The sequence below is a fragment of the Scardinius erythrophthalmus genome (genome assembly GCF_964197995.2).
Source record: "Scardinius erythrophthalmus genome assembly, chromosome: 3".
NCBI lineage: Eukaryota > Metazoa > Chordata > Actinopteri > Cypriniformes > Leuciscidae > Scardinius > Scardinius erythrophthalmus.
Genome location: NC_138223.1, coordinates 38,212,281 through 38,234,420, shown reverse-complemented (window position 1 = coordinate 38,234,420; position 22,140 = coordinate 38,212,281). Strand labels below are relative to the sequence as shown.

General features: G+C 39.0%; 1 protein-coding gene across 3 annotated transcripts in view; it reads left to right on the top strand.

Moving 5' to 3' along the window:
- The window catches only part of itsn1 (intersectin 1 (SH3 domain protein)), a 44,981-nt gene that overhangs the window by 5,489 nt on the left and 17,352 nt on the right, over positions 1 to 22,140 (top strand). The window contains exons 2-18 of one of the 3 annotated variants that reach the window (XM_081360289.1): positions 4,141 to 4,204; positions 4,962 to 5,057; positions 7,192 to 7,255; positions 8,440 to 8,600; positions 10,118 to 10,306; positions 10,397 to 10,475; positions 10,551 to 10,660; positions 11,422 to 11,485; positions 11,778 to 11,915; positions 12,142 to 12,251; positions 13,360 to 13,622; positions 13,700 to 13,849; positions 14,085 to 14,225; positions 15,119 to 15,206; positions 17,348 to 17,487; positions 20,080 to 20,163; positions 21,960 to 22,069. In XM_081360289.1, the coding sequence (XP_081216415.1) occupies positions 4,177 to 4,204; positions 4,962 to 5,057; positions 7,192 to 7,255; positions 8,440 to 8,600; positions 10,118 to 10,306; positions 10,397 to 10,475; positions 10,551 to 10,660; positions 11,422 to 11,485; positions 11,778 to 11,915; positions 12,142 to 12,251; positions 13,360 to 13,622; positions 13,700 to 13,849; positions 14,085 to 14,225; positions 15,119 to 15,206; positions 17,348 to 17,487; positions 20,080 to 20,163; positions 21,960 to 22,069 (2,015 nt within the window). In that variant the 5' untranslated portion in view covers positions 4,141 to 4,176. Of the gene's footprint in view, positions 1 to 4,140; positions 4,205 to 4,961; positions 5,058 to 7,191; positions 7,256 to 8,439; positions 8,601 to 10,117; positions 10,307 to 10,396; positions 10,476 to 10,550; positions 10,661 to 11,421; positions 11,486 to 11,777; positions 11,916 to 12,141; positions 12,252 to 13,359; positions 13,623 to 13,699; positions 13,850 to 14,084; positions 14,226 to 15,118; positions 15,207 to 17,347; positions 17,488 to 18,718; positions 18,806 to 20,079; positions 20,164 to 21,959; positions 22,070 to 22,140 lie in introns of all 3 variants that reach the window. The other 2 variants (XM_081360288.1, XM_081360290.1) reach the window with 2 other exon arrangements.

Genomic DNA, 22,140 nt, shown 5'->3' with positions numbered 1-22,140 from the left:
TTGATTGAATGGATGGCCTCAAGTGGCTAAGTGAGGCACGTTTATGTGTAAATTCCATCAAGACTCATTTACTTGCTAGTTTGCAAACTATTCTAACTCGAACTTACAGGGAAAATGTTTTTTTAACAAAGACTTTAGTGGTTTGTGGTGATGTTTAAGTCATGTGATCATGGTGTAGTTCGTTTATAGCCTATGTTTAGCCTTTTACTTCTGCTGATTGTATTTCGTGCTTAAATTCATAAAAGTTGTGTTAGAATTCATAAGATTCATAAGATTCTTGTGATGATCATATACTTTTGTTAGTCAGCGAGTTCATTTTGTGCAATAATCCTATTGGGTTTTTGTTGAAGGAACCAGAGAGATCCGGGTTTCGGGTTTGCCTGCTAAAATGCATCATCATCACTGCAGCGCTCCATATCTATTAAACTTCCTCTCCCAGATTCATCTCACCTAGTGACAGCATTCCTGCTGGATGACATCACCTCTCTTTGTCCCACCCTCTATTGAGCATGTCTTGATTCACTGTGCCGGATTTGGATTTGGATCAGTGAGGCAGGTTGGTCTTGAATAAGAGTAAAACTAAACTCGTTTGAGACATTCAGATCTTCTGAAAGCATTGGTTTGTTTGTGTTTCTACTGTGTTCTGCAAGAAGGTTTCCCCTTCCTGGGTTTTCATTCAGATTGGCTGTGTTTGAGACCATTGTCCAGAGGAAAAGCTTCATTTGAATCAGAAAAAGGGTGACAGGAAAAAGTAGGTCAGATGCTCAAAGACACACACACACACACTTACGGTCATTAGCAGGGCTGTGACAAGGGCCGGTTCTACTGTGTGACAGTGTCACTAGCACTGCAGTGTTTGACACTGCACTCTGCCAGTGAGAGAGAGAGAGCGTGTGAGTCACCAGTGTCCTGTTTAATCAGGGGAACTGGATGTTTTCAGTATTGAGTCAAGGCTCTGTGAAGAGCTTAGTCCTCCATCTTGAGAAACACCCCACTGCTTCAGATTAGAACTCAGACCGTACGAACACTCCCTGGAGCCGACGGCATTCAGACATGATGGATTTCCGCTAATAGTAGTAAAATAAGAAAAATTGGACACTATAGAAACTGTGATGCACAAACTATAGGTTTATAGCTTATGATAAAACCCTGCTCATACGCATGCAAATGAATACTTCAGATAGTACTGAGTTTAAGTACAAACTCTTCTGTTTTGTTCAACATGAAATTGGTTCACATTCAAATGTCAGATGCTGTATATGATGTGAAAATGAATCACATTCCATCATCAGCGTTTTTTGAATTTTGAAGGGCAGGGCGATGCTATCGGGTGGTTAGAGTGATGAAACATCATGATTTCCTCACAACTTCAGTTTCGGCGTTGCTCTCTGCCAGCCCTTCAGACGAACAGTCATTGAAAGCTATCAGCAGTTGAGGAACCATGTTAGTGCGTGTCAGTTTTTTATCACATTTTATTTCCAGTATGTTCTAATTTTTCTAATAATTGAAATATTACTTCCTGTGGCATCTCACCTCTTTGGCATTGTTTTTTCCGTTCTTCTGTTGAATTGTTTCTGTGAAACAGCTTGTCGAACAAGAAAACATGTTGGATGAGTCAGAGAAGAAATGTCATTGCGATTTCAAGTGAGAAGGGAAGTTAATTTGATGAAAGATTATAAAAAATGTGCACAGATCAATAATTTATAAATATTCCATAAAAAAAAAACGCTCACGGTGTTTTCAGCCTCTTCACTATATGAGAACATGAATGCATGAACTTCATCTCCAGAGCCGCTCTGAGAGTCACTTCATGAGCATTTTACCGTTTCATTTGAGAAAAACTATCGTCATACATCGAAACTCAAATGTCTTCACTGCAACTGGTCAAAATAAAAGTTTGGTTTATTACTGTTGTACAGTAGAATTTAGCTGCGTCTCAATGTAATAATAATACGAACACTAATAATAATTATAATAATAAATTATTAGTAAAACTTTTTTTAAGGAATAATAAAAAATGTTGTCTGTTAATTTGAACAGTAAAGCTCTGTTGTGTGCAGCACATTGTTTGACAAAAGGGTTTATTTCATACGATTAAAAGATCAATTAAATTGATGTTTTTAATATGCCTTCATTTGATTGCCAGAAGAATTCAAATGCACAACACAAAATTAGTAAATTGTTTTTATGAATTCAATTAATTAGACATGCTTTTTGATTATTAAAATTGAATTAAACCATTAAAATGGAATCCAGAAAACTTAAAACAGAAAACACAGAAGTCGGTAGGCCAGAAAATTAAACGGAATTTTAGGGGGGAAAATAAAACTTTTAATAAATTGTTGTTAAATTGTATAAGTTTCATGATTTCAATTAATTACATGCTTTTTGGTAACTAAAATTTTATTTAACCATTAAAATGGAATCCAGAAAAATTTAAAAATTTGGAAAAAAATCTAATGGATTTCATAGGGGGCCCTACATACAGTATTGCTACAATATTTTCCCCCAGTGACTAGATTAGCATGTTTGTTTATTTTATTTGTAAAACCCTTTCAGTTTGCGCTGTGATTGGACCCTGTGGAGCAGAGAAATGAATTCCATTATGCAGGATCTGAAGAAAAGGAAGAAAAGAGTGGAGGAAGAATGGGGGAGAGACAGAGAGAGAGAACAGTCTGGCACTGATTAAAATACTTTGGCCAAGGTGCCCTGGGTGTCTCTGCTGGAGACTGTGTGTGTGTGTGTGTGTGTGTGTGTGTGTGTGTGTGTGTGTGTGTGTGTGTGTGTGTGTGTGTGTGTGTGTGTGTGTGTGTGTGTGTGTGTGTGTGTGTGTGTGTGTGTGTGTGTGTGTGTGTGTGTGTGTGTGTGTGTGTGTGTGTGTGTGTGTGTGTGTGTGTGTGTGTGTGTGTGTGAGAATTCTTGCAGTGCGTTTACACAGCTGGGAGATCCCAGTCTGAAGCCTTCAGATAGTACTCTTTCTTTCTCATCGTTTTACGTCCAAGTGTGTTGGTAAGAGAACGAGAACTACAATAAATACAGGTTAGGGATATGCATGTATACCAGTTGGTGGGTTATAGTGACACTAGTAAAAGTAAAAGTACATAAAAGTATACACTTAACTTCTCTGATGAAGTTTATTATACTAATGTTGACTCTAACAGTCAACGCGCATTACAATTAATTCATAACATTAATAATGCATTACATTAATTTGCTATGAAACGAAAGTAGCTGCATTTCGTTTTCCCCCTGGTGGCTGGCCAGGCGCGGCTATAGGTCATAAACCCCGCCCTCTTCATGTAATTGAATGGGACGTGAGTCAAACAATATAATACAATTACACTTGAAATATATATATTTTTTCCCAGAAGATGGTTTCTGTCATTTTAAGTAGTTCTCATTATCATGCTGACACATGTTCAAATGTTCATTTTTGTTTCAATAAGTGTGGTTTTCGATAGTTATTTGATGCTAAAAAAACGAGGTGCACCTTCATGATTGACAGCTGTGCTTATGATTGAGCCCGCAAACTTGAGCAGCAACAACTGTTTCTGGGATATTTTGGCTTAATTTTAACAACGATATTTTCGGGGCCTGAAAACGCAAAGTGCAAGTTTGCGAAAATGACATCGCCATCATCTCTATGTAAATTTCAAAAACGTGAATTTCCGAAAATGGTGAAGTCATGCATATTACATGTTCAGTCTATTAGATGTGTAGTGTTTCTTTAAAAAGTGACATCGCCAACTACTGGCCTGGCAGCAGATCACAGAGTTTTTTTAGTCGTTTTTGTGGATCCGTGAGATCAGGGATTGTTTTGACAACGTTGTTGTCTGTACGTGACAAACGCAAAGGAAAATGTTTCAATTTTTAGTACATTGTTATTGTGGAAAATGTACCCTGAGTGATAATGCAGGAATTTATTTGTGGGGAGTTCTGTGTTTTGTCTTTCCTCTCTCAGGAAGGTTTCTACAGGTCAGAACAGAAGCGATTCACTCACTTTTCCTCTTTTTTTTTTTCCTGACAAGAGTGATTTTGTGTGTTCAATCAGGACGATGAACAAGTCTTGTTTCCTTATGTTGTTTCTCAGAAGTTGGGTGAGTGAATGAAAGCTCAAGGTTTCTTTGTGTTGTTTTGCAGGAGTTTGCGGCTGGACGGCAGCTGACGGACTGAACCATGGCTCAGTTTCCCACGCCCTTCGGAGGTGAGTTGATGCCTTGACTGACTGACTGGCACGTGTGTGTTTGTGTGATGGAAGGTGGGTGGATATGTATGAAGTGCAGTGTGTGTTTGAGAGAGAAAGAGTCAGTGAATCAGTGAATGGAAGAGAAACGCCCTCACAGAACTTCTATCACTGTTTCATTTCCTGTTTTCATTTCTGATTTTAATGTGGCTTATTTTATACAGTGGAATAATTTAAGTCATTCAAATGATTTACATTTTTGAATATATTTATTCATAATATAACAAGCAATCGATAATGAGAGTAATCTATTGCAATGGAGTATAAATCTAATATAATTACTATGTTCAGATGAGTGAACGTGTGTTTTCCTCATGCCGGTTAACATTTATTCTGTCCCTTTTGTTTTTAATTTAGTGATTTTAACTTCGATTATCAAAATAATCATTAGTTACAGCGCTAATTTTATCACCACAATAATCTGAGTGAAAAGTTTAATTGGACAATGTACGTAATATTTTTTTTTATACATTTTACTTCATAAAATTTATTTTGTTTTCAAAAATCTCAAAATTCTATATTTACGGTAGATTTTGAATCCTAGATTTTGATCCCACACTTTATAAGACTGTGTTGCATTTTCTCAGTGTTGTTTTTTTACACAATAAAACGTCAGTAAGAGTTGGTTTGTGTTTACCTGTGCCCTGTCGCTTAATGAAAATCTTAGCAGATTGAACACATGTTGAAGCATCATACTGATGTTTGTCTGTCTATACAGGGGGGTCAGAGACATGGGTAATATCTGTGGACGAGAGAGCCAAACATGACCAGCAGTTCCACAGTTTGACCCCCACACCTTCTGGTTTCATCACAGGTAATCACCACTAGTTTTCCTGCTATGAGAAAAGTAAAGAACTCTCATTAGTCCTTTGGAGTTTGATGTTCTCTGAAATACGTGAACAAATCCTTTGAGTTCTGTGCAATTGCAAATGACCACCTGCAGTGCAGTCAGTCATAGACCTGTGGTAGTCGGATTTTTTTGCCTATTATTTCTCTGTAGGAGACACCGAGAGAAAGAGCAAATGAAGTGAAAACAAACAAGAAAAACAAGAGCAACCACCTCTTTCCCGTCATCTTTTTTTAAACATTCCCATGCTAATAAATATTCCATGGATATTCTTCATGACATTATTTTAAAACCATACCACTTCCTGTTTTCTGTCCATAATGGGTGGATATCTACTTGCATGGTCTACGATCAGACTCGCATTAGGCTGATACACATCAAATCAACGTCAAAGAACTAGCAGCAACGAAAGCCAATGGTGATGTCGGCTGTGTCTGGGCAAAAACGTTGCGCTTGAACACGTCGCACTTTATCTGTCCCTGCGTGAGCGATAGTAACTGTCCACAACTGTGAACTAGTAAACAGCAGCGCTTGCTTACCATTTTATTGAGTCAAGCTGCTCAGTTTGTCTTAACTTGTAGAAATTAAGCTACATACAGCAGTGTCATTATACGACGCTCACCCACTGCCCGACATTGGCCAACGGAAAACCGTTGGCTTGGTGTGTCCCGCCCCTAAAGTACTATAAAAAACAGCCTGAGAACTGTTAATGTCAGTCTCAGTACCTCCTCAGATGAAACAAACAAACTCTGGCTTTGCTGCTGACTTGCAGTAAAACCTTCCCATGTTTACATTAGTCAGAAGAGCAAACATCTAATGCTTGTGTAAACGTTTGCGCAATGCTGATGTATAAGAGTTAAAATTCTGATTCTCTGAAAACATGTTCTGAAACTTTTAGTTGTGAGTTGATAGTGTGTAATGTTAACAGAATCATCAGATCATCAGGGTGTGGCATGTTGCAGAAAAGGTCTTTTCTCTGTCAATTTTGCTGAGGCCGTTTGTATTTGGAGTATCTAGTTGATGCTTTCACATGTTTGTTCCTGTTATAGAAAGCTGTCTTTCTCACCAAACTCACTTTGGAGACATTTTGCAAGTCTGAGGAAAATTCTGGAACATTTTCATTAGCCAAACTGTTCATACATTGCAATGAAAGAAGTGTTCATTGTACACAAAACACACTTCATGTTTTTTTTTGTACAATGTATGCCAATCCAAAGGGCTAATCAAAATCACAAGACTCGAACAGTAAAACCAGCTTTTCCCAGCTGGACTTTGGATGTCTACTGAAGAGATGGTACTTGTGAGTTTCCTGTTCACCAGCGGATCTCAAAGAGCCTCTTTGTGTTGACTGAAGGACGGCTGAAATAGTGAGTGGCCCACGGGCAGACGGAGGAGATTGAGTCTGTTTTTGGCTCTGAGAGTATAAAGGCGTTCTGTGTGTGCGCGTCAGGAAAGACTCCTGTTATCAAGACGAAAAGTGTTTAGAGGAAGGTGAAGAGGTCATCTAAGTTGCTACATCATTTTGCTTTTAACACTGCAGAGGGACAAACTCTCACACTCGCATCTTTCATTGCTTTGTGTGTTAGTTGGTAGGTTGTAAAAGGGAAGAAATAGGTAATCTAGGCTGCTGTGGTATTATTAGTTTACATTTGTTAAAGGTTGTGGTGTAATCTTTCATTATAGTCTATGTATAAAAATAAACAATTATTTTTTTATTTTTTTGTGCATGTTCATCAGTAAAGGCTGTCATGAGAGCAGGAAGTCGGCTTGATTGGCTAGATAACATATGAGCACACTTTTTTTTCTTACTCAAACTGTAGCCGGCAGATCACTCGCCCCGTAGGGCAATGTCACTCAAGTGCTGTCAATAAACCCTGAACATATTTGTTGACAAGATGGTTTAAACAGGCTTACGTAACTCTTAATTATGTTATCAGTGTTTTACTAGAATAATAAAATTGACCTAGAATAATTAAAATCGACATGAACTGTTCCATTGTGTTCGGTTATACAATGATGCATAATACTGTTTATTTATTTATACATTTAAGTATATTAATTTCATTTTTTTCTTTTTCTTCCTCTTTCTCTTTTTCTGTAGGTGACCAGGCAAGGAATTTCTTTCTGCAGTCAGGTCTACCTCCCCCCATCCTGGCCCAGATATGGTACAATTCCTAAATAACACATTCATTTATAATCCAGAGCACTATATTCACAATCCACTACATGCTACTGTTCAATAATTTGCATACACTGTAAAGAATATCCCGTTAAATTTACAGTAAATAAAATACTATCACAATGCTTCCAATATTTTGGGATGCTTGTATATTTTACAGCTTACAATCTTATATATTTCATTAAATAATACAAGGTTAATATACCTAAATCAGTTTTTTTTTATCTTGTAAAACACATTGATAACCACCATAATAATACTGATGGTACCATAGAAAACCACATTTTTCATAATATAGTATATGGCCTGTCCATAAGGCATGGCCAATACAGGTTTATAGGGTTGTCACGGTACCAAAATTCCAGTAATTGGTACCAATACCTGTAAAATTCCATGGTTCTCTGTACCAATTTTGGTACCATAGTTGGATCTATTTTACAAATTTATTTGCAGGTCTGTTAGTTTGCATTAACACCCTTAGACTTATTGCACATCTATTTCAACATAAAGTATAAGATTGTTTTATCCTGTCTATTGCTGTGGTTGTATCACTGTCAATCATTGCGGTTCCGGACACAATCGGTCATTTAAATACAGTTGTAAATCCAGAAACTGCAGTGTACTGAGCAGCATGAAAAACAAAACTTTTATTGAAATTGTTTATGGGTTTATGGCTCCTTTTTTGATCACTGAAGCTGTCAATCATGGGTGCGGTGAACAAAAACTCTGGTGTTTTAGGAAGTGTTGAGCGGATTCTTACTTAAACATCTCTGATTGGCCATTGCGTTCACGTGCTCAACAGATGTGAATGTGATTGGCTACAATGATCAAATAGAAACCTTTGATGCTCATCACAGAGCGTTTACACAGATACACATCGGAGCCTTTGAAAACAGCCTCCTATCAGTGGGTACCGAATATACCCATTACTCAGTAATACCGGTACTTCAGAAAGGCTGGTATCGTCACATTATCATGAAATAAAAATGTCATTACCAACTTGGTTGCAAAGTACTAGTACTTTTGAAAACCCTACTCATATATAGATGGTGCACAGGGTACACACAAAAACAAAACACCAGCATAACACACATTACACTATTGCAAAATTATGCAATAAAGATTAGCTAAATATCATAAAATGTAACAAATCACCTTAATGTTTTGCAGGGCTCTGGCCGACATGAACAATGATGGGAAGATGGACATGCTTGAATTTTCCATCGCAATGAAGCTTATTAAATTGAAGCTGCAGGGTCACCCCCTCCCTCCGTCATTGCCCCCCTCCATGAAGCAGCAGCCCATCTCCATACCCTCGCAGCCTCCATTTGGTAAAAATGCTCTCATTCTGATGGCTTAAAAACATTGGAACATATCACATCTAGTTCAAGACCATTTATATCAGTGGTTCTCAACCTTTTTGACTTGAAGAGCCCACCCATTGTCCAACACAAATATTCAAAGGCCCTCCACATCCAATAAGATATTTCTGATGTAATTCTGCTGAAAGTGGAAGTGTTGATATATTACATTTAATTTAACTCTCATTCTGTATGTTCTTCAAGAAATGCTACATATTTATATATACATTAATTCTGTTGCGAACCACTGATTTAGATTAGACATCATTAGGTAGACTAGGTCTATATTAGAAAAGACTGAATGCTAAATGCAAACTTTTAGTCTATATCAACTCTGGCCATCAAGGTCCTCTTTCCTACAGAGTTTAGCTTCGACCCTAACCAAACACACCTGAACAAGCTAAGATCTTCAGGGTTACTAGACAGCTACAGACAGTTGAGTTTGATCAGGGTCAGCTAAACTCTGCAGAAAAGTGGATCTCGAGGGCCAAAGTTGCCCAGCCTTGGGACCTGTTGCATAAACTTAGCCACTTTGTTAAGACTGTGTCTTAAGAACTAGTTTGACCAACTAGCAGTTAACAAAGGGGTAATCAGTCTTACTTATACAAATACCAAACAACCGAACCGAGACCCAGCTGAAGAGGTGGTCTCGGTACGGTTCCAAACGAATTCTGGTACGGTTCGTTTATGGTGTGAACATGAACCGACCCAACTGCAGAAAAATGCGTCTTTTTATTTGACTGCTCTTATGAGGATACTTAACAAAATGGACATTTTGGCATAATGTTGTGTGTTATTGTTCGTTCAAGCGCAAAAGAGAATTCGATTCCGGCGCGAGGTCTGTGCACGCCATATTGTTGCGTGTCTTTCTGCGCGTCGTGTGTGCATCAGGACATTAACAGACAGAGCGTTCTCTTTTGTCTTACCGCGCTTAAATGGTTTAAAAGCATGTTCTCTCCGCCCGAACTGTCTTGCAGCACATCGTCGTCTTCTCAAAATCCTAATTACAACATCGTATAGATGACATTGTGTCATATGATGCTCATTAGTTTCTTCATATTGCGTTTGTAGAGAATAACACCAAATCAGTAAAAGAACGAATATTGCATTACGAAATATCTTCATGTTGAGCCTGTTTTTGCACTTCCTGCTTTTCCCTACTTGAGAATTCCTGTCCAATGAATGGATGATGACCTTAGCACACGTGTGGTTTTGTTCACAAATTTTGGTTCACTTGCAAAAAGAGCAGTGTGAAAGCGAACCGTACCAAACAAAAAAAAATAACATTGTATTTGGTCCGGACCAAAGCAAGTGAACTATCGGACTTTCCTGGTGTGAATACACCCTTAGAGTCGCTCATTGAATGTTATAAGTAAATTAAATTAGCAGTACATCAACATTATTAGCATATGTCATTTGCCCCACTATTTAATTATATTAAAAGTCATCAATTATTATTCAATTATGTCTTTGATTGCCATTTGCAGGGATGCCCAGTATGGGTGCCATGTCAGGCCTGCCAGCAGTGCCGCCAATGCCCCTGCCCCCTCTGCCTTCAGGAGTGCCAGGAGTAGGCGTGTCACCTCCACTGGTAGCATCGGTGACACCACCCCTTCCATCCCTTGCCAACGGAGCACCCGCTATGATACAACCCATTAGTGGATTCACGCATCCAGGTAATGTAAATACACTCACACTACCCAGACCAGCTCATGCAGTTTATTTACTTTTGCTGGAAAATTTATGGGTGTTTCTCTTTCTCTCAGCGGCTGCACTCAACAAAACCTCTTCGTTCAATCGTTCCAGTATCAAGCTACAGAAGGTCCAGTCTATAGAGGCACCCAGGTACACACACACACACACACTTACACTGTATTCGCAGACATTTCATAGATGTTAACACAAATATTGTCTCTCTAGTGCTCCAGCAGCTCCTCCGCCCACTGACTGGGCCGTGCCTCAGTCCTCTCGGCTCAAGTACCGCCAACTCTTTAACAGCCATGACAAAATGATGAGTGGCTATCTCACAGGTATGGTCACACAAAGAAAGACACATGACAAGCATTAGGCAAATGAACACTTTTGTTGTTTGGCTCTTGTAGCCAGACCTTCAGACTGATGGACTCCATTGCAACTTTTTTTGGCCAAGGACTGCCCAGAGGCCATCTGACTGACATGTAAACCAATCAATCATAGTTCGTTTTCTTAAGCTTCATGTTTAGAAGCGTAAAAATGTAACGTTGATGTCCCTACAATAACAGACTGGCGTGTAAAACTCTTGGACATATTTTAAAGGGTCTATACTGTGAACTACGCATTCTTCACATACTTTTGATTATCCAGCATTTAGTTGATCCTGATAAGTGCTTATTGTCACAGTTGTATACACGAAAGCGTTCTCCTTCTATGAGGGGTTTTGGCATCAAGACAGCTTTGTTACCAGCTGTCTGAGTAGCCTTGCCCACATCTTATTTATATATCTAATTTATACGCTGCATAGCTGTATATTTAACAATGTTATTATAGTTTGTCATTTTTAAACTTGCTTTGATTTGAATTCTATTTTTAAATAATCTTCTGTTTTGTCCATATTTTCTTTAGAGAATATAATAATGTTGTTTTTAATTCAATGTATTTGACGAGCTCAAAGCTCTAGTGATGTGTCACAGTGATTACTTAGTACAGCTTAAAGCAAACAAAGGCTGCTGACTCAACATGCTCAACTCTCTCTTTCACTTCTGTTTCCTCTCTCCCTCTCTCTCTCTCTCTCTTTCTTTCTCTTCTGCCTCAGGTCCACAAGCCAGAACTATTCTAATGCAGTCCAGTCTACCACAGGCTCAGCTGGCCACCATCTGGTGCGGATCCAACACATTTTTCATATTGTGTCTCCGTCTCGCATTTAAAACTCAAACAAAGCTCAGAGTTCTGAAATGTGGATCAGTGTAAACATAAGAATTGGTGTCTGGTTATTGTTATATGAATACATCTGATTTATTTTAACATGCTGTTCTTGGGATCTTTGTATCGCCTAGGGCCCTGTTTACACTTGATGTTAACATCTGTCTCCGGTGATCTGGTCACATGTGGACAGGAAAGATTAAATTGCTGTTTTGACTCCATATAACATCTACTTTTTTCTCTGTTAAGGAATCTGTCAGATATAGATCAGGATGGGAAGTTGACTGCAGAAGAGTTTATTCTGGCCATGCACTTGATTGACATGGCTATGTCTGGTCTGCCCCTCCCCCCTTTACTGACACCTGATCTCATACCTCCAACATTCAGGTGAGAGACTCAACTGACGGCACAAATCTACAACTTCACATTTTCACTTATCATTTTATTTAAAGGTTTAGTGGTCCATTTATCAGCTTCAATTTTAGTTGAAAAATAGCTGCTTATTTATCTGAAAGTTAATAGTTAAGAAGTTTTATCATAACAGTGTAAATTGTTACATTTAGAGGTCAAGTTGCACAAGAATGTTCTAAATGTATGTGTAATGTTTGTGTAGGAGAGTGCGTTCTGGTAGCGGTGTGTCTTTGACCAGTATCCATTCGACCGACCTACGATCCCAGGAGGAGCCTGAGGAGGAGGAGAAAGAGGCAGATAAAAAACTTCCAGGTCAGGGGATAAGAGTAAATACTGACCAGTTTTCAAAAGGAAACTCATCTCGCTCAAGTCAAGTCACCTTTATTTATATAGCGCTTTTTACAATACAGATTGTATCAAAGCAGCTTCACATGAAATTGATACAACAACGTTTTTTTCTAGAAGAAAATTCATCGTCCACCTTAAGTAAGGCAGATCAATAATATTGTTGAACTTTAAATGTCCCCAACTAAGCAAGCCAAAAGCCAAGGTTACTGATGAACTATTTGTCAGTGAGATTTGTCTCACTGCACATTGTCTGTATCAGTTAGGATGTTGTCTGTACCGCCCCTGTATCTTGTATTGGTGTATTTTGTATCTGGATAGTCTCTAACTGGATTTAGCTCTTTAAATTGCATTAACACCTTCCAGTGCAATGTGTTGTGAGATCTGATACCACTTTTCGAGACAAAAAAAGGAAAACGCCACAGAGGTTTCGTTAATTGTAAATATTCCACCATTAAAAGACCTTAAAAATATTGACGGATAATTTAGAGTGCTTTCCCTCATTTTGGCTGATAAAATATCAGGTTTCTGGTTTGCTTTTACCTACTTTACAAACATTACCTCTGAAAGTGATGCTAATAGGCAATAGAAGTCAAGAAAATGGGTGAAAGAAGTTTTAAAGTTACTCTCTCTAAATAAAGGCACCCTGACAGAGATGTGATTGAGGATCTAGGGAGAAGAAATTCCAAGTATAGTCCAGTGGAATAATTCATGAGATATTGTTCTTTTATTTGACCAGATCAGAAGACATACTTAAAGTAGAGCATGACGGAAAATTTACAACCCAACCTGTCAAAGTGAGAGTTAATCTTTTATGTGTAGTGCAACCTTTTACATATTACTTGCATAGTTGTTTATGGTTAACAAAACTGCATTGGCATGTATTCATTTTCAGTGAATGTGGTCAGAAGCTATCATGACCACCTCTGAAACTGGTTTCGGTGATCCCAATCCTAATACTATTTACATATGTTAATGCTAGGTGTAAAATGGGGGTCAAAGATTTCTACAAGTCTTTTGAAACATTTAAATGTTGTATGTAAATATCTTAAAATTCTCCATTCCCTCCCCGCAGTCACATTTGAGGATAAGAAACGAGAGAACTTTGAGCGTGGGAACCTGGAGCTGGAGAAACGTCGGCAGGCGTTGCTTGAGCTGCAGAGGAAAGAGCAGGAGCGACTGGCAGCGCTGGAGAAAGAGGAGCAAGAAAGGAAGGAGAGAGAACGAATGGAGCATGAGAGACGCAGACAGCAGGAGCTGGACAAACAACTTGAGAGACAGAGAGAGCAGGAGCGACAGAGGGAGGAGGAGAGACGCAAGGAGATCGAGAGAAGAGAGGTGCGTTCAAAAATTCAGTGCATGTTTTGCACCATCGACAGCATTTGTAACCCTTTGAGTGTGGTTTGTTTGCGCAGGCTGCTAAGCGGGAGCTGGAGCGTCAGCGGCAGTTAGAGTGGGAGAGATCGCGCAGACAGGAGCTGCTCACCCAGAGAAACCGAGAGCAGGAGAACATCGTCCTGCTCAAAGCACGCAAGAAAACACTCGAGTTTGAGCTGGAGGCTCTGGTACACTACACTTCACTACACTTCACTACACTTCAATGTGTTGACAGATTTAAATATGCAAGCTTGGTCATTTATCAGATGTTATCACATTGATAAAGCAATAAAAACTAATTTTAAAGTTGTCATTTGTGATTGCTGTATCATTAGTGACACTAAACAGAATTGTATTCTATTTGAGGGGCTCCATGTGAGTTTAATAGATTCACTTGTGTTGTTCTTTTTGGCTCTTATCTAGAATGATAAGAAGTCTCAGTTGGATGGAAAACTGCAGGACATTCGTTTCCGTCTCTCGGCTCAGAGACACGAGATCGAGAGCACCAATAAGACGCGAGAGCTCCGCATTGCAGAGATCACCAGCCTGCAACAGCAGCTGCAGGTGTGCACTTCTTCCCTTTTCTCTCTTTCCTCAACTCTCCCTTCTTTGGCTTCATTCAAAAGCATCATCAGCGTCCTTTCAGCATTCACTCTATTTGAAAAAGTCTCTCCTCTCCAGTTTGGGTGAGTGTGTGGAAGAGAAGAGGGAGAGCTTTAAGCCGTGTGTCCACCAAAGCGTTATTAGCCAGCTGAAAACGCTAGGCGCTCTGCTAAAAACGCTCAGCTGTGGGCGCTTGAGAGCGTTTTGGCAGCGCAGCGTTTTTTCAGTTGAGACGGTTAAGACTGAGACACTTTGCTTGTTATGATACGGAATATCCGCGAAAGTCTTACTAGTATCTAATTTCACACATATTTTGTTTCTGTGTTGATTCTATATTAAAATGTCAATACAATGTAATGTATTTTATCTGGCTCTTGATTTTGTTCCGTTATTATGCTTGTTGTTGTCATCTGTTGACGTTGTACAAGGAGAATCATGTGGCGGACGCGGTTGGTCGGTGTGGTATTAGTCCCGCCCCTCCTCCACTGTGATTGGACGGTTGGGTAAAAAGTGACAGTGATGAGCGCTGCGTTTTACCAAAAGTTGAACATTCTTCAACTCTCGGCGACCAGTAAAAAACGCCGAACGCTCAGCGCTTCAGCGTGAAAAAGACGCTCAGCGCCTCGTTACGCTCATGGCGTTTTAAAAACGCGCCGCTCCCATTGAAAACAATTGAAAAAACACGCCAGCCGCGAGTAAAAACGCTTTGGTGGACACACGGCCTTAGACTAGATATCTTCTTCTTTTTTTGATGTATACGTATACACAAGATATCAGTTTTAAGTTGCATTGTACATAAGTCTTTCAAAGTAATCGGAGTATTTTGTGATTTCTCTCTCTTTTGTATCCATCAGGAGTCTCAGCAGTGGTTGAGTCGGTTGATTCCTGATAAACAGTGTCTGAATGACCAGCTGAAGCAGGTTCAGCAGAACAGTCTGCACAGTAAGAACACTTTCCTCAACACTGCTTTAAAGATCCAAAACTCTAGACTAGTCTTTTTGGTGCAATCCTGAATCTAATTGACTTAAAGTTATTCCAGACTGTGAACTTCTGTGAACCAATCAATTCAGCCTAACTTAAAGGCATATTTCACGGCTGGAAAGATGAATGTGTATTTAAACAGGGTCATTTATGTAGTAGAAATGTGAAATTATTTTAGAAGTTGGTGCCTTCTAGACCGAGAAAAGCCAGAAAATGTATTTTTGGCTCATGTGGATCAAAGACAACAACTCCCACAAAACACTTGCTTCGCTGCCCTACTAGGCCACTCCCAAGCACGCCTACCGGTTACAGAGGGCAGTATCGGAAGAAATGATACAACTAGGCTACTAGTCGACTCGAAACTGAAAAGATGCCGTTTTTTTCGTGAGATTCCCCTATGGGCTGGTTGAAAACATGCAGAACGAGCTCGTACTACTGGCTGTAGTCTCTCGCCTCTGGCCAAGAAAGCCTCCGATGACGTAAAATGACGGTTTTTGCGTCATCTGAGTTTTTTTTCCAGACACACAATACAGAAATCTCTCGTCTCAGGGGGACATGAGGGAGGGAAGCACATTCATACAAAAATACTACCGGGTTTCTACTGATACAAAGCTTAAAGGCCATCAAGGCCCATTTGCTCTGCAATACCACTCCATAACAGTTCTCTTTTATCAAGATTTGTGTAGTCGCTGTCGCGTTTGTCATATAGTTATTTATGTTCCGACACCAACGAGACCAGCAGCTCTACATTCATCTTGCCTTGCATCTTCCTCGTCTTATTTCTTCCCGGCAGTGTTTAGACGCTACTCGGCGTAAATCTTCTTCGCCGTTACGTATGTGTGCTCGGCAAGACCGTTTTGTTTTTGAGCGCCCCCAAGTTGTGTTTTACTGTAACTTCAGAAGCTCCAGACACGTGAGCAAAAGCGGCAATCTCATTGGTCGGATAGTTTTTGACGCGGTGCGTCAAACCAAAAAGACGAACCCGAGGCGTTTTTAAAAAATGATGCTTTTACGCGTGGCGTTTTTCGCCTCGGTGTGCACACTCACATTGGCGGCCTTTGTTTAGTCACGAGGCGTTAAACGTCAGCGAATATCGGCCGCGAAATTCGTCCCGGTGTGAACAGGCCTTAATGTTAATCGGTGAAGTATCTCTTTAAGCATACTTTGCTTCTTTTCTCCAACTGCCACACTTGCTAGTATCTTTCTTTGAGTAATGTGCTTTATATTTGCATCTCTTCAAAATACAGCCACAGCACACAAATGCTAGGGCCGTTGTGTGCTTGTAAAGTATACATGGTCTAAAGTGACAAACACGTGTTGAGTTAAACAATAAAGCTTGTATCTGCTTGTCCTGGGTTGTTACCTAGTTAAAGTGGTAAACAGCTGCCATTAGTATTTGGTGTGTTTTTTGTGCTGATGGTACAGATGCACTGTTTGGACCCAAACATGTGACCTTATGTTTCTTTGGACACTGTTATATAAAAAATGCATGTTGTTGGATTTTCAGAGATTCAGTGAAAATTAAACACATCTGTTTTATGGTGGCAACTGGGGTACTCTCTTCTGCCATTATTATTTCAAATTCTCTGCAAAATTGCTGAGATTAAAGTTGATGATCAGCCCAACATTTGTTTTGCAAACTGCTTGAAGTTCATGACACTCAAATCAAGGTGTGTTCAAAGTCCTCGCCCTCAGCACGCCCACATAAAGCTTTAGCAACATTTAAGAAAACAATCTACCAAAATCACTGTAATCTGTAAAAGTAGTTGCTGGCTGGTCACATCTGGCACTACAGGAACAAGTTTACAAACTACAGTTGTTAATTGAACACAAAAACAGCATCTTAGGTCACAGAGGAATGAAAACAGTCATGATTTTATTAACTACGTAATCAGATTGGTGAATTAGGCATTGTTTGAACAATATTACTATTTATTTTGCACATTGAGCTTTTTTAGGTGATCGTATTGATGGTTAAAACTTCCTTTTGTTTACATCAGTGTAACAAAGTGAAGAATAAAGCTTTTGGCAGAATGGTTCATGAAGATGTTAATATCTCAGAAATGCTCTTTAATAGTTGTCTGTTTATTTCTACTTTGTAGGAGACTCTCTGTCCAGTCTTCAGAGGGCCATTGATATGAAGGAATCCACCAAACAGCAGCTGAGAGAACAGCTGGACGCTGTGGAGAAGGAGACACGCTCCAAACTATTGGAGATAGATGCCTTCAACACACAGCTGAAGGTACTGAAGCCCTGAAATACCTACACACACAAAAACACACATAGACAGTCAGTCCTAAAAGTTCAGTACTTTTTATATTTTGCATTGTGTGTGTGCAGGGTGCAAAATTAACGTTTGTGCAAAATCCAAGTAAACATTTTCTTTGGTGAATGAATACAATTGAGTAACTCTCCAGTTTATTAGAGCTGTGACATAATACTTGTTTAATAGTGTTTATAGAAACCTATATATAATTGCCACCATTCAAAAGTTTTGGGGTATAAGATGTTTAAATGTCTTTGAAACATTGAAACATTTATTCTCTTATGCTCAGCAATGCTGCATTTATTTAATCAAACCTGCAGTAAAAACAGTAATATTGTTAAATATGATTATAATTTAAAATAATTATTTATTCCTGTGATGCAAAGCTGAATTTTCAGCATCATCACTCCAGTCTTAAGTGTCACATGATCCTTCAGAAATGAAGGATTTGGTGCTCAAGAAACATTTTTTATTATTATCATAAACCATAATTTTTTTTTTCAGGATTCTTTGATGAATAGAAAGTTCAAAAGCATATAATAGAATAAAATAGAAATCTTCAGTAACATTATAAATGTCTTTACTGTCACTTTTGATCAATTTAATGCATCCTTGCAGGATAAAGATATTCATTTATTTTTAAAAAATCTTACTGACCCCAAACTTTAGAATGGTTGTGTGTGTGTATATATATTTATCAAAAATGCAAACAGCTGTTTCATGGCCAGTAAGAAAAAAATATTGGGGAAAAAAGCCACTAACCTTTGACTGGAGAGGCAATATGTTACTTTTGGACCTTGTGTGTGTGTGTGTCTGTAAAAATGATAGAGGAAGTAAGAGAGAGTGTATAGTGAGATCTTATTGACCTTCCACCCAAACATACATACAATGTATATGATAAAACCAACAGAACACACTTAATTTAGCCTTAATGTGCCTTCATTCAGAGTGAGACAAAGAGAGTGTGAGAGAGAAAGTAGAAGCATTTTCACAACATCACACAATCTCTTGTTCCTCACTGTATCTGCCTGCTACTCACTCTGTCACCCCATCCCTCGTCTTCCCCAATCATCCTCCATTCATCCTGGCCGAATCCCTCTCAACAACCCCCCCCCCCCCCCCCCCCCCCCCCCCCCGCCGTGTTTATACGACTGGGCTGGCCCTCTTTGTTCTGGCTTGTTCCGCTTTATCCTTCGTGGTGGGACAGTCCTTGGGGCTGTTCTATCAGACCCACACTACCAGGATGGAGAACCTTCAGTCGGAGCTACTAATTGAAGAGGAGAGGGGGCGACAGGTAGACAACCTGAAAATGCTGTTAACCTTCCAGAAAACTACCACCACCACCAAACTGTTACCCTCTACTCACAGCACTGTGCTCTCTGTTGCCCTTTATGAAGGGGAGTTAGAGTAGCACACTTCCAGTTGTGTCTTGTCTTGACTACTTCCCTTTACTAAGCCATCAACAGGGCTCAACTATAAGGATATTTTATCTGCTCAGATTTTTCCCCAGCCGCATCTTCATTATGGACGACTAAAATACTTAAAATAATACAAAAAACACCTAATAATAATTATTACTATATAACAAATAATATAAAATAATCCTTTAAAAAAGGAATAAATGTGTTTAAAAAATATAACAGTTGCAAGAAACATATTATGGTCTAAAATGGTTCTTTTTTGACCGAATGTAGGACTCGGTTTTGAGTCCTGTAACGAACCATTGGAAAACCAGTCCCTCCAATCTTTTTTGCAATTACACGATCATTGAACACAATGCAAAATCAAAATGTTGCATTTTTTGCTATACAGCAAAATTAGCCATTTAACAGCAGTTAATGGCAAAAAGCCCTGTACTACATACAATTATTGACACGTTAGTGTAATAAACATGCATAAGTGAGAAAATAAAGCGAACGTGCTGTTTAATGTTAAACAATATATTAAGTGCAATAGTGACGAGAAAGCTGACTGGCACACACGCTTCAATGGTCAAATGCACGCAAAGTTGCTTTACATGAACGCAGATGGTTAAGTATATGTAAATCGCACAAAAAGAAATCCTGGTGGGAATAGAAAAGAAGATGTGTGCCAGTTGTCATGTTAACAGCAGAGTTTATGGGTGTGTATATGTAGGATGTGCTCTTGTTTTTTGGTTCAGACATACACTAGACAGAACTCTTTGGTCATTGTATCGCGTCTCGCTGATTTTTCTGCATCTTCCGCTTGATCGTACTCAAGTCTTTCGTTCTGACCCTGTAACATGGGTCTATCTTTATTGTCGAGCCCTGATCGATAATATTCCTGAAATAATCAGTTTGGAGAATTGTTTTCCCCAAGCCTGTAGCTTGCACTAGTCTAACAGAGCAATGGGCTTCGCTGCTCTGCTTTGGTTAATATGTTGTCTAGTCCGTTTGTCTTACGCTCTACACTTAAAATGATTATTAACTTTAAGAAGCTCTGCATTGGGTAGAGCTTGAGTACACATTAGTACAGAGTGCAAACACTGATGATGATAACAATGATGATGGTGGTGTGACCGTATGGGTGGCTCTGTGTCTCTTGCAGTCAGGGAGCTCTGTGGACGAGGTGCTGTTGGACTGTCTCGCAGCACTGCTGGCCTGTTTGAAGCATATACACTTCTACTTCCAGGTCATCCCTCCCCCTCCCCCCTGACCTTTGATTTCACCCTACACCGTGTCCCCTGCTCGTGTGTCTCACTGCACCTCCTCCAGCTCCCTTTGAGAAGCCCATCAAAGGCAGCGTTGTAGCTATTTTATTCTAAACCTTCACGTATCCGTAGAAAGCTATTCCTTTTTGCACACTGATCTGAGGCTGGTCTTTAGATCAGCGTAATTAACGCCTACGTTTGATCGTGCTGCTTTTTTTTTCCAAGCCATGTGCGTCAGTTAATTCCAAAAACAACCTTACGCATGAACCTGGACTTCAACATTCTTAGGGATACATTCTTTGAAGTCTTTTCTTGAAAAGCTTAGCAGCTATTACATACATTTTACTGTCATTTTACAATTCTAGTCACTTAAGGAGAACATCATTTTGAAGTTTCCAGAATTGTGCCCAAAACATTTTCAAAATAGAGTAACTTGCTGTAAAGCAAAACGGTGCATCCTCAGGAACTCCTTTTCACCGAAGTTGAGACATGTTGTTTTCCAGTGTTCTAGTCTTTTTTTTTTTTTTTTTCTCCACTAGCTAGTGAAAAAAAAAACATTTATTTATTAAGTTGAATACTGAACAATTCATTCTGGAATTCAAACATTCTTCAGAAATTGAAATATGAATGAGTTTTTTAGTGCAAATATTTCTTTTTTTTACATATTCTTTTTTTTTTTTTTTTTTTTTTTTATTTAGTTACATTGGTCTTGCTGTGATCAAGAATATGCTATATAGACTTGCCCAGGAAAAATTACAAAAAAAAAAAAAAATGACTAAAGTGTTGGCAAACTTCACTGTGTGAATTTACAAATGCATTAGAAATTGCACGTCTGGTTCATGAAATCTAAACACTCACATGCGTTGGCACTGCTTTGGTGTGTGTATGTGTGTGTTTTGCACAATGGCTAACTCTCTCTGTTTTTCTAGAGTCTGTCTATTACCAAACCGCTTGCAGTGATCTTTCCATAATAGCTCTTATTTATGTAAATTGTGCTTATGTGACATTAAATCTTGAACAGAAATGTAACTTCAATTTGAGATCCCAGAGCATAAAAGTTTATGCTATCCATAGATCTGTCATTTTAATCTTCTTTATATTTTTGTATTTTTTATAATATCTGACTCCTCTACCGTATCCTGATGATGTTCTAAAGAGCTCGCTTATTGTTGGAACGGTATGGCGTTACATAAGCAGCAGTGTTTTCATTGGTCAGCTGAAACAGTCCTCTTTTCTTGAGATTTCCATGTTTCCTCTCTTGTGACTCCAGTGTTTCATGTAAAGTTATCAAGCAGGCATTGCAGCCTGCCATCATGAACACAATCGCTATGCAGTTTGCACCATGTACCATGCAAGTGTACGATTTATGCATGCAATCTTTAAATATAAATGTTTATTAGTCAGTTTTTACATCAGTGGGTCATTTGCCATTTATTAACATTATAAACATTTACATAAATACATTCAAGCACACAAATTGTATAAGCTATTTAATGTTTTCTTTTTTTTAAATATTTAAAAAGTTTAGAGATAGCAGGGTGTTTTCGAATAGTTTTGAATAGACTGTAGACACTTTTGACATCAATACTTTAGTAAGATGATCAGAAAAAAAACAACAAAAAAAAAACAGTCTATATGTCAGATTGTCCAGACAGCACTTGCAGGGCGCAGTTGTGAACGTGTCGAGTGTGTCTGAATGTGAGAGAGTGCAAACAGAGCCCCGTTGCCCCCTATATTCCCCCTTACCTGTCCTCCAATATCCCATCATGCATTGCAGGAACTGAGAGAAATCCACAACAAACAACAGAGGCAGAAACAAAAGGAGCTGGAGGCTGACATCACCCAGCCGTCACATGACAGGAAGTCCACAGAATTACAAGAATCTAGGTATTTTTATGTTCTTCTGTGGCTATTCTTTGCGGGAAAAACTTCACTTTAACTTTTTTAACAGGCATTCA